This window comes from Callorhinchus milii, unplaced genomic scaffold (genome assembly GCF_018977255.1).
Source record: "Callorhinchus milii isolate IMCB2004 unplaced genomic scaffold, IMCB_Cmil_1.0 Scaffold2, whole genome shotgun sequence".
NCBI classification, from domain to species: Eukaryota; Metazoa; Chordata; class Chondrichthyes; order Chimaeriformes; family Callorhinchidae; genus Callorhinchus; species Callorhinchus milii.
In genome coordinates, this window is record NW_024704743.1 from 59225745 (window position 1) to 59238926 (window position 13182).

General features: G+C 38.7%; 1 protein-coding gene across 1 annotated transcript in view; it reads left to right on the forward strand.

Moving 5' to 3' along the window:
• LOC103185989 (collagen alpha-1(XXVIII) chain) overlaps positions 1–13182 on the forward strand; it is a 91105-nt gene that overhangs the window by 18351 nt on the left and 59572 nt on the right. The window contains exons 7-11 of the mRNA XM_007904771.2: positions 1192–1236; positions 3061–3087; positions 5043–5087; positions 6596–6640; positions 9094–9147. Coding sequence (XP_007902962.2) covers positions 1192–1236; positions 3061–3087; positions 5043–5087; positions 6596–6640; positions 9094–9147 — 216 coding nt within the window. The remainder of the gene's footprint in view (positions 1–1191; positions 1237–3060; positions 3088–5042; positions 5088–6595; positions 6641–9093; positions 9148–13182) is intronic.

A 13182-nucleotide genomic window follows, 5' to 3' on the forward strand; every position in this document is an offset into this window, starting at 1 on the left:
AATTGTTTCCTAATAGATTTGATTGGTTAATTAATACATCAACTTTATTGAGGTTTCTTAAGTCTTGTTCTCTAGAAAACATAAAATACACCGCACACACACACACTGTGGATTTAGCAGACTCATATTAGAACATTATTGCTCTTTGACAGGACTGTGGGATTGTTTTGGCTAAGTAGGTCAGTGGGAGATTCCATGATGCTGTTTAAAAATAGAAGGGAGTTTCTCCCGATGTCTTGGCTATCAATCATTCAGATGAACTAATGATCCTATCACCGCCATCCTCGCCCGACTCCACTGGCTTCCCATCACACAGAGGATACAGTTCAAGATCCTGGTTCTCACCTTCAAAGCCTTCCATGATCTTACTCCCCCCTATCTCTGCGATCCCCTAACCCCCTACCAACCTGTCCGCTCCCTCCGCTCAGCGGGTTCTGACCTGCTTCCCGTCCCTTGCCTCGCTCACCCCTTCTGACACTTTGCCCCCACCCTCTGGAACTCCAGGTCCACAGTCCCTCCACCTCATCTCCTCCCTTGCCTCCTTCAAGACCCATCTCAAGACCCTAATCTTCAACCTTGTTTTCGATCTCCCTGCTTGCCCCCCGCCCTTCACATTCCCCGACCCCCAGCTCAGGTCTGAAACTCTGTCTATCCAGGCCTTGGGACATCCTCCTGATGTGAAAGGTGTTTTACAAATGTAATTTTGTTGTTGTTGTTGTATGACTCTTTGTGGGTATTCGCTAGTAGAAATGGCTCCCATGTTTACCTACAAAAACAGTTTTACAGTGAGAGTAAATACTAGTGAAGTAACGTTAACATGATAAGGCATTATAAAAATGCAAGTTCTTTTTTTCCATGTTAGTGCTCCTAAAGAGAAAGCTAAACTCTTTGACTTCCCATTCTCATTGAATTCTCATCTTGGCAAAAGAACTCCCTCCGTTTCCTTTCCACTACTATGAGTCAATTTTATCCCCTCCAGTTCAACAGATCCTCAACTCTGTCAAAAAGATTTAACGGTTTCCTTATCATCATCCACAAGATATGCCTCTGAACTTAGCTGCTTTATACACTTAATGCATTGTCAAGATACTTAGTGTGATATTAATGTGATAGGTAATATTTTTGAATTTCAAAACTTATTAAAAGCTATGTAAATATGCTAAGCCATTATTTTGGATTCTATCTCAATAGGGCAACAATGGTTCTAAGGGAGAGCCTGGAAATGATGGGCAAAACGTGAGTACACTTCTGATTTCTACATCTACTGAGTAAATGCTAGTTTCCAATAATAACCATACAGGTGACTTGAAGGAAATTGATAGACAGTGGAAGGGAGATNAAAAAATACTTTTTATCCCCATACAATAATAATATAATTTCTACCCACTGAGCTATCTCATAGGTATTGAAAGCCCATTGCTCCTGCACTGCATCTATCAAACAGCTCCAAGGATAGTTTGAGATTACCTTTGATTTAATTCATGTCATCGTACTTAAAACTTCAATTTATCAAAAAAAGTTTGATTTTGTCTGATTTCTTTTTCAGATTTCTTAGGTTGAACATTGCAGTATAGGATGCGATAATTATTGCACAATAAAAAAAAAGTCTGATTGATGCCATTAGTTATCCTACTCATTGCAACTCTTACCCACCCTGATTCCGTCACATGGTTGGTCAAAAAAGCCACCTGCAGAAGCTGCTGAACTTGTCAGCCGGCAGATTATAGTGTTGGAGTGCTGGTTCCATCTTAATTCGACACAAAATAATCAGAATAAAATCCGCATCCCATTAACTAGCACTCCAAAGCCACATTGTGTGGACTGGCGAGTCCAATGATTGCTGCAAATGGCTTCACACGCAACCATTGTGAGGGAGTTGGGAGTGGAGTGGGGGAGTCTTCAGTTATTGACTGAGCATGAAGGTCACATTTTTCAACAATGTTGTAATTATCACTCATGTAAATTGACAGATAACCGGTTGCAATAAGCACTATTTGGAGTGAAAAGCTGGACTCCAGCATCAATCCCTGGGAATGTCAATTGTTCCCTCTTCTTGCCCAAAGAAAGTCTCTTTCATCCCAACTCTCTGCCTTCTATCTTTCAACCAGTTTACTAGCTATACTATGAGGGTGTAACCAGTCTCATACCCATTCATTTTAATAATGAATATCTTGTTTGGAATTTTATTAAAAGTCCTTCAAAATACATATACATGACAGCCATCAATCCTCCACTGTCCATCATCTCAGTAGTTATAGGTTAGAACTCTATTAGCTTTGTCACACATGACCTTCCCGTTCTGTCTCTCACTGGATGGCATGGGTAGTAAATTGGTTGAATGATAGGCGATAGAGAGTTGGGATAAAAGAGATCTTCTTTAGGTAGTAACAAGTGAAATTCCCAGGGAATTTGGTGCTTGATCCCAGCTTTTCACTCTATGGGTTGTAAACTCTGACCTGTGATGTGTCAATTTATACCAATGATAATTAAATTACATGATAATTATATCTTATACTTATTCAAGTGCTCAGTTACTCTGTCCTTGATAATGGATTCCAGTAATTATCCCACTACTAATGTTAAACTCATCCGGCCTATATTGACTTGGATACTTCCTTCTTGACATCTTGAATAACGGTGCCAAATTTGCTTACCATTCCATCCTCCAGTATAAGCACTGAATCCAGAAAGTCTTGAAAGATTGGAAACCATTGAAGCACTTTGGCAGCCCCAATGGTTTATCCATTATAATTGTTTGTATTTATTCATTGTAAGTTTCTCTTATCTCTTTCTACAGCAGTACAATATAAATATAAAGTTTGTTAATTTTTGTAATACAAATTACCATTGACTACTTACTTCTGCTCTGGCACAAGATTTTCTGCTCAAGCTTACATACAATTAAATTTTAATTCAGAAACGCAAGAGTTACCATTTTTGCCTGGATTCAGTTGTCAGGACAATTTGTGAGTTACCAAAGTCTTCTCCCACTGCGCCCCCCCCCCCCCCCCCCCCACAAGATGTGGTCTGTAAGATAAAACATTTTTATTTTTTCAACAGGGAAGATCTGGCTTCAAAGGTGATAAGGTAAGACCTCAGGCTAAGGACTTGAATAATATTTTCACCATTCTAATATCCATATAGATTCTCATCACAGTAACCACTCTCCTGTTTTCATGTAGGCAAAATTCCAATGTGTACCTTGGGGGTCCCTCAAGTGATGCTTCTGTAAACTCACCAGTGTTCTCTCGGCTTGGACAAGCTTGGAGTGTGTTCTCCTCTTTGTCAGCACTCTCCAGAACTAGCTCCTGCACAATAACTCAACCTATAATATGTCATTGAAAATAAAGCACTCTGAAGTAAATACTTAGGAGAGGTCTCGACAAGCTCTCTATAGTGTTAAAATACTTCATAGGATGACACAAGACAGTGGAATTTGCGGGATAAATATTTCTTCCTGTTCATGGGATCATGTGCAAATTGTTGATGTGATGTGTGCTTTTACATGGCATTAACTGAACTGGGGAAAGGTAAAAGAAAAAGGAGTGAATTTGTTAAAGCACTTGTGTATAGCACACAAAGGAGAACGAAGCATTCAGTGTGAATTTTCCTTTGATAAGATGGGGGTAATGGAAAATTTGACTGCTATTGCTTTGTATTTTCTGAGTTTTTACCTTAAAATTTCCTGTAGTTGATTTCAGTAACAACGTCTCTCTCAATTATTGCAATTGTGTAATCGTGATTTATATAATGCCACAGATTCTTAACTCGAAAGCTTGTCACAATTGAATGGCTTTAGTTAATTTTTTTTACACATACGTGAGTTAAATTGCTGAAGTTTAAATCCTGTACAATGGAGGATTTTATCTTTTGATGGCTTGGCAGGTTTCCTGTCTGAAGCTTCAGTGCCCCACAGTGGCCAGTCAATGGCATTTTTCGCTTGTGTAATGAAAGATATAAATATCTAGTATTTGGCAGATTTTTAAAATTCAAGTCAGATAGACATCTTAAGGTACTCTCCGGAATTAGGTAACTAGGATGGGTCCCTCCAGGGAGGGAGCGCGCATTCCATTCCAATAAACATCTCTGGGATTACCACGTATAAGGTGAGATGCATGGAATTTGGTTTGGTTTGGATACTTTTAAGGAGAGTGATACGTTTCTCCGTGTATCAGACACCCAGCTGACCAAAAAAAGGTGTAAAGTAAAAATCACCTGCAGCATATTTTGTAGATGGAACATCAGAATGTGGAAAAATGTGTTGAGATCGACAGCTGTAACAACAAAATATCCGACAACTCAAACTCCCACATTTTAGAATAATCAACAAGAGATAGCTGGAAAACTGACCTTGCTTGTCTGTTGAGAGGGTTTGTGAGAAAAATAACATTTTGAAGGTTAACCATGATTACTTATGGTGACCAATGTCAAGCGAGTTACTCGAAACTTTTACTGAGGCTATTATTTGTTGAAGAAGGAGGTTATTCTGCTGCACACTGCAATCAATTACAGACATTCAGTGTTTCAGCAAAATATTGAATCGGGAAAAAAATGGACAGGAAAACAAAATGAATATGTCCTAGAATATTTTTTCACATCATCAGATTGCACCTGAAGACTTTCCTCTTTGACTGTGCCTCCCCTTTCTCCCCAGCTTAGGGTGAAACTTCATCGTTGTTAGGCTTTGTCCTTTATTGAGAGCAGGGATTGCATCAGGATAACATAGATAACCCCCCCCACCACCACCCTCGCGTGCAAACACACACAGACACACAGTGTCATAGTACAGCCCTGTTGCAGTGCTTTCATTTCCCTCTGCACTGTTTAAGAAACTTTTAGATTTTTGATGCCTTTATAAAAATCACCTATAAAAGACACAGTCATTACGCTTTACAGTAAATTCGGTGAAGCGCTGTGAGACGTTCTCCTGTGAAAGGCTCTGTAGCAAATGCAAGTATTGACATTGTCATGGGACCTACTAAATTTGCACCTCACCAATGTCCGAACAAACTCACTATTCAGCTCTTCACTTCCTTCTGCAGGGTGACAAAGGTGATTGCGGAATCCCAGGGATTCAAGGTGACAGAGTAGGTATATTTTGCAACATACTGTGTTTTACTTTACAGCTTCTGCACATCTGTAGCAATTTGTTTTGTAAGTCAGGTTAAACAAAAAGATAATAAGTACTATAATTAAATATATCTTGCAAAATTATATTCGTGTTCCTATATTTAGTGATGTTAGTACCAATTTGACCGTGCTTACTGCCTCTTCCCTTGCTCAGCATCCGAAACAGTCCCTGTGAAGTGCTATGTTATGTGAAGCACTAACAAAAAAATAACCTCTATAAAGATTGTTCTTATTAGTGCTGGAAAATGGCTCATTTTCCTATTTTGGGAACTCAGTCAGAATGAACTATGTTACAGCCTCCTCGATTCTAACCAAACCCCAGCAGAATAACCATTCCTACACTAACATGATGCTTCCCATTACGACACTAACTATTTTGTGGGCTTTGTGAGTAACAAACTAATGGAGTACTGAATTAAAAGCCCACCAGGATCTGGATTGAACTGTCCAAACTTATTTCACATTAGAAATTGTACATTAAGTAAATTAATGCTAATTATCTGCAGTAATATACTGTAGTGATAATGTGTTTTTCCCACAAAATATACAGTCAATTCACTTTGCAGTATAATCTGTGAAGCGCTTTGAGACGTCTAGAAGACACTATATCTACAGGGCTATATCAAATTCAAAGCTTATTATTATAATATAGTAATATGCAAGCCCAAGTGTAAATTTCTGTAGTGTTTAATATTTTATAGCATAAAATAGCAAAATAAAAAGATGAATTCAATAAAAAGATGAATTCAATAAAAAAAACTTCTAATTGTTCATTTATAAATGTTGAGCTGTAAGGATAGCAGTTGTCCATTAAGACTGTATATACTGTAGCAAACATCTAACATATTTCAACCAAATATATTTTTTTATGTCTTCTTATGGCTAAAATGTATTTCTCTAATAAGGAAAAGGACTATGTAAATAATACTGGGTAAAAAAATGTGATGTGATCCTCCACTTCACCCCACCCTCTCTTGACTACTTTGACATAAGGTTTGGGTCTGAAGATTCTCGATCACTGATTGCACATTGCATTGCATCTTCCTAGAATCCTGGTTTAACTCAATTTGTACCCATTGCAGCCGTCAGCTGTAATATCCAAACAAGAATAGGAGCCCGCTACCAGGATAGCGGCCAGATTGTGCCAAAGTCAGGAGGGGGCCTACATCTGCGACTCGTCATTAGGATTATAAGTATAATGCAATGTTTGATCACAAATTCTATAAGACAATTGATATTTTGCAATTCTGTTCTGAACCATTGCACTTTATGCCCTATAACTGATCAATCCCTTTACAAACTGTTTATTTTTGCTTCAAGTATCACACCTTTGCTTGATAAATTGTGCTTTTATTGTTTTCATTAATCTTCCATTAATGTGCAATACTTCTTGATGTGTTCATTCAACTTTACTCAAAACAGTTGCAACTGAAACATGTTTGACACCGTCTCATAATTGTTACAGGGTCCCAAAGGACCACTGGGTCCAATTGGAATGAAAGGGGAACTGGTAAGAAAACATTAATGTTATAATGACAATAGCTTTAGCCAATGTAAACACGCACTCTCTACAAAATGCAATTTGCTGTTGTTTAGTATTAACCTCAGATTCAAACATGAATGATTAATACACTGGGTATGTTTAAGTAAGTGTTTGCGAGTGGGTGTGCGTTTGTGTGAGCGTGTAGGCACGTGGGTGTGTATTATATGCTTGGATATAGGTAAGATAACACTGCAAGATTAAAATATCAAATAAGGCGGAGGGACAGGAAAAGGAGAATTTAGAATGTTGACCAATGTTTTTAGGAATGGTTTTGAAGGCAGGGAGGGAGTGAGGCAAAGCGGTTTGGGAGGAGAATTCCAGCAGCAGCATATAGTGGCTGAAGGCTTGGCCATCATTGAGCACATTAACAGGAAGAAATGTATGTTAAAAATGAACTTTTGAAAAAGGTTTATTTTTGTTGGTTAACTGGATAATTTATGAGTGTAATGTCCTAAGGAACAGATAATTGAGATGTTTATTCTTGAGAAGTACTGTGATAAGATGCAGTTTCTATAATAAATTATCTTATGTTTTCCAATAATAACAAAGCCTTATGTTTCATATGAGGTCCATAAATTTAAGTTTTTACTCTTTTGAGTGAGACACCAGTAGTTGCTATGTGAGAGCCTCTCTAGATAGAAGTACGTTAGTTTCAGAACAAAGTCATTGGAAGTTCGGCCACCAATAGTGGGAGGGAGTGGAGCAAGGAATGTTTGCAGTTCAGTCTGTAGCTGAAGGGAATGGGCAGGAGTGTAGTGCAGGAGGAGATTGAAAATAGAAAAGGGCCAGGACATGGTATGATTTGAAGGTTTGCATGAGGATCTTGAAGTTGATCCTTTGGAGGATGGGGAACCATTGGTGCTCAACGAGGATGGGGGTGATGGGTATAGGGACCTTAGCGCGGGAGAGGATATAAGAACATAAAAACATAAGAATTTGCTAAGCGAAAGAAGACCAAGGTCCATCCGGTTCGCCTTCCACCAACCTGGCAGTCACATAATAGGTCATGTCCCAAACTATACATTGTATCCCGAGATATTATTTCCTTACAGAAATTTATCTAATTTGTTCTTGAAAAAATCAACACTTTCTGCTTCCACAATTTACCTCGTGAGCCTGTTCCATATGTTTACTGCTCCCACACTGAAGTAATGTTTCTGCATTCAGGTCAAGGCATCCACAACACAGGGGAGAAGTAAAATGTGTAGAAGCAAATATTCAACCGGAAAGATTTGAGAAAGGCCACAAAAAGTGGAAATATTGCTTCAGGGAATAGAGTTATTTTGGTAACTTCCCTCTGGCATATAGTAATTATCTCATACAATGAGCTCTACACTGCTGCCGATAATGGTATTATTACTGAATTGTGTGATAATATCATAATAGAGCACCAGCCATGGAACTAAATAAAGAAGAAATATCATATGTATATGCATAGATTGAATTGAGTAAAGGTCGTGGCCCGTAGTTTAATAAAGATATGTTTTTAAACAGTTTCAAAATAATGATCTCTTTAGATATCATTAAATTTTGTAGACCTCTCAAAGCCAGTCAGGAACCTCGGTGTTCTGTTCGACCCTGAGCTGTCCTTTCTCCCTCATATCCGCGCCACAACTGGCACCGCCTTCCATCACCTCCGGAATATCGCCAGACTACGGCACTACCTCACCCCTCACGCTGCTGAAACCCTGGTCCACACCTTTATCACCTCAAGGCTGGACTATGGGAACTCTCTCCTCGCCGGCCTTCCCGCCACCTCCCTCCACAAGCTGCAGGTCATTCAGAACTCTGCAGCTCGTGTACTGTCCCGCACCAGGCTTCGGGACCACATCACTCCCACCCTCGCTCCCCTCCACTGGCTCCCCATCCCCCAGAGGATCGAATTCAAGATCCTCATCCTCACCTACAAGGCCATTCACGGCCTTGCTCCCTCCTACCTCTCTGACCTACTATCCCCCTGCTCGGGTCCTGACCCAACTGTACAGCGCCTTGGGACGTCCTCCCAACGTGAAAGGCGCTCTATAAATGGAATCTTGTTGTTGTTGTTGTTGACTTGATGCAAACAAAATGATATGAGTGATTAAAAAACAGCATATCATGGAGGCACATTACTGGAAAAGCAAGTATTTTTTATATAAGTTAAAACTTTTAGCAATAGCAACAAATCAAGATTTATCTTCAGTATTAACAAACGGTGCACAAAACATCTATAAACAGCAGCACTGAAATGTCTGCATAGGATATTCATCACAGAGCATTCAATGACTAAACTAGAGCAATAGACAGTAGTTGCAAATCTTCGCCACTGAAAAGATTAATATTTTCATTAAGATTTTACAACCAAATTCTTTTTATTATTGCAGGAAATTTAGAATAATAGAAATTTAAAATTTTGTGTTAATTGATTTTTCTCTCTCCAGGGCCCCCCTGGACTACGTGGTGAGATAGGCTCAGAGGGACATCAAGGCTCCAAGGTAGGTGACATTGCTATTGATTGTGACATTGGCGGGTTGAGAATTCTTCTCTTCAAGAAGCAATTATTTGTTTCTCTACAAAAAAGTACACAGTAATGTACTTTCAATTCAGATATAACGCTAAACTGAGGTTCCTTTCCCGCACCGCCACCCCCACCACCCCCTCCAGCTGGAGTCATTTAAACAACAGTTTGATATATTCAGATATGCTATCCACATTAAGGGTGCTATATAAATGCAAGTTGTTGTTGTGTATGATTGATGCTGTGATGGGAGGTCAGTGAGGTAGGTAATCTGGAAGGATGAGATCAAATGAGCAGAACATCTAAACCTCTCTTGTGATTTTGCAATAAGTGAACCCACGTTATAATGAAGTGCGTTATAAATGGGGTTTTACTGCATATTTGCCCTTCTCATGTGGCTATTGCACTTCCTGGGAAAGGCCATTTTACTAGTTATTCTGTACAAGCACAGTATGTATTCAATTGCTTAACATACAAAGAGAAACTTTGATAAACATAAAATGCTGAAAATATTCTATTTATGTTTCTCATGATGGAGTGAGCGATAAAATTATTAAAATATTTCCTTCCTGGTGGGGGAGGGATGCTAGTAATATTATTGTGAGGAAGAACAATGAATTCAATTGTATAAGACCAAGACGTTGTCTGGTTTAACTTTGGATCATTAATTCTGTACATTCTTACTGTTGTTTCTCAAAGGGCGACATTCAGTTTTAGGTGGTCACTGAATGCATAATGTTATTGAATTCATTCAAGTTATGGAATAGATACACTGAAGTGGCGGAAATTTTGAGAATGCCCTAGATTAGATCAGGGGTTCTCAAACTTTGTCACAGTGAACCTCCCTAAGCTAAGAAAAAAAACAATTGCGTCTCCCCATAGTTGACTAAAACAAGACAAAGAACTGAAAATCCTATACTTTGCAAGAATACGAGCAATAAAGTAGAAGGGGTTTGATTTGAATATAGTTATAATTGAGTGTCAAAAGTACAAATTTTATTTCATAAAGCACCTTTCATGTTATCTCACGATGCTGTTCAAATCGCAGCAGCTAAATTAAAACTGTACAAACATTTTAGGAAACAAAACACCAAACAATTCTGGATTATGTCAGTATAATATACATCAGTCCTACTTTATCAGTGGGAAGACTGAGCTTGGTCCAGCACCTTGAGTCCTTCCAGTGTGAAACGGGCCATGTAAATGCAATTTGTTGTTTCCAAGTGGAATTATTGCTCCGCACTGTTGTCGCGAGGATTGTTGTGGAGGGAAGCATTGTTGTGGGGTTTGGTTGTTGGGTGGGTGGCTTTGCTGGGAAGCAGGGCCAATCCCATAAAGCCTGTGACTGTTGGGAGGTATGCAACTGCCCCCTCCCCGTCCCATAGTTTGAGAACCTGTAAATAGAATTGGTCATTCACTTCATGACTGTTGTGGGACATTGCTGTGTATAAATTGAGTGCCACATTAGTCTACAAAATGCACAGAAACTACACTTTACTGTAATTCCTGTGAAACACTTTGAGAAATACAAGGATAAAAATAAAATGCCAGCATTTTCAATAGAGGGCGGGGGAGAACATTGGGAAGGGTGGCTGCCGTGTAACTAAATATGGACAGTGAACAAAATCCTCAGCTCAGGTCAGCCTGTCAGGTTCTCCTGCAGTTTACTATTAAAACAGTGATATCAGCTAAGAGTGAAAGGTGTGACTAAATTTTCAAGTCATGACTTCTCAATTTTGATGCTCAGATTGCTAATGGTTTGGATGTTCAGACAGCTATAGTGAAGTTGTAATGTAGCTGACCATGCTCGGTTCATTATTTGAATGTGGGAAGGAGTAAACTAAAGGGATATGGGGAAAGGACAGCTAAATGGAACTGAAAGGATTGCTCTTAAAAGAGCCAGTGCAGACACGATGAGCCAAATGGTCTTCTATAGTGCTGTACATTTCTATGGTTCTCAGCACAAAGCTATTAAAAATTTCCTCTCTAATGCCTGAATTGAATAATTGTCATCCGATTTGATTAATTTGCTCAAGTAACTTGAAGACATCTGTGTGTCCTCAGTCCACCACTGCATCATCAACACCTTTGGCAGCTCATCATTTAATTCATTACACGTTATTTGGATTTGCTAACTCCCAAATGAATAGTTAACATAAGGAATATGTTTTTCTGAAAGTAATGGTTAGGATGCAGGGTTCAGTAATCGCACCATATTTTTCCACTGATGATTACTCGCCAGAAATGATTTCTGATTTTTTAAAGGACAGCTGTGTGGAATGATGCAGCTGTTGTCCCAACAAAGCATGTTCCTGGCATATACTCTTCTACCTCATGAAGCAAGTACTTCATGTGATGGCAGGAAGCCATGCAGATCATGTGGAGTCGTTAGGTTATTTTACAGCTGTCTGCTAATAGAAACAAGTACGATTGTCTGCTAATAGAAACAAGTACGATCCCACAGATCCCACATAGCCAAAATTGTCACTTCTCTTAAGCCTTAGCATATTGACTTTGTGGATGTTGGTAGCTCAGTTCTACCTCCACAGCTTTCAGTTCAGATTAAAAATAAAATACTGGACACAGAGGCACATTTTGAGCACTGAATATGACTTGTATAAATTAACAGTTGTGACAGTTAACATAATATGGAGTGAGTTAACAACTGTTATAACTATATGCCCTCATTTCCTGCAAGATTTTTGTGCAATGGTCCCATGAAAATCACTGACAGATCTTAGTTTTAACCAAGTTTAGAGTAAATTTGCCAATGTTACCAACATTAGCAAGGATGTGTGTGCATATATATGTCTCTTTGCAACTCTGTAAACTACATGCATTCCCGGGGAAGGCATAAGAACTTCAGAGAAATTTATCCATGCAGGAAATATGAACTTGCAGAATAAACAAATAACTAAGGACAGCAGTAGTATCAAGAAAACATTGCATTAGTAATAAGTTTGGACTGATCACTTACAGATCCCTTATCTAAAGCCTGACACTCCTTCAGATCTCTGCCCATATGATCATTTTCGCTTAAAATTAAGATTTTCCAGAATTGTTGAACATTCCTAAATTTCAGTCTTAATTTGGAAGAACTTTTCATTCTGTGTACCTTTGTAAGAACTGTGGAAAAACAACTTTCAAATTCAGACTGAAACTTAAGAATTTTCTGCACAATCTTAAATTTTAATTTGAGGATTTGAATTTCGAGCTATTGCGTATTTATTCAGATAAATAAATGAAGGAATCTTGTGATACTTGGAGCAGCAGTTTCAGTCTACTTTTTTGCACTTCCAATACCTCTTACAGTGCATCAATTTCAGTGGACCGAAAGACTTGTACACAACTTTCCTGTCTTTCATGAACTTGAGTGGATGATTTCTGAAATAAAACCAGAGATTGTTGTAGTATTTTTGATTAAGATGAGGAAATGCTTTGCAGCTTGATGAAATAGTTCCCTAGCTCCCCTTTTGCTGGTTCAGTTGGCTTATACAGAGCCAGTTTAAGATAGAGTCAAACAGACAAGGACGATCTCCAAAGCTAAGCTGATTTAGTTGATCTTTCGTGGAATGGGGTTTTGATCAGCATGAGCTTCTGTTCCTGAATACTATTCAGTACCCCTTACTGAAAAGTTTATATATATGAATTTGGTCAATGGCAGGATTGGGTTCAGCTATGATGCCGCACATATTTAAAAAGCCATTGTTATACAATACAAATTTACATTTATATAGCGCTTTCACATCAGAAGGATGTCCCAAGGCGCTTAACAGTAATGGCTTGGCCCGAGTTGGGAGTGGAAGTCGAAAGGAGTGGGGAGGGGCAAGATGACCAATAGAGATGGTCAAAGAGGAGTTCCAAATCCAAACTAAGTTTTGTGCACTGTTTCCAGCTGATATTTCTTTGTTGAATGAATATTAATTTTAAAACAAATATTCATCTTTATGTTCTAAGGCCACAAAATCTGTATTCGACTGGTTTATACCAAATGCAAGGATTATTATTATTT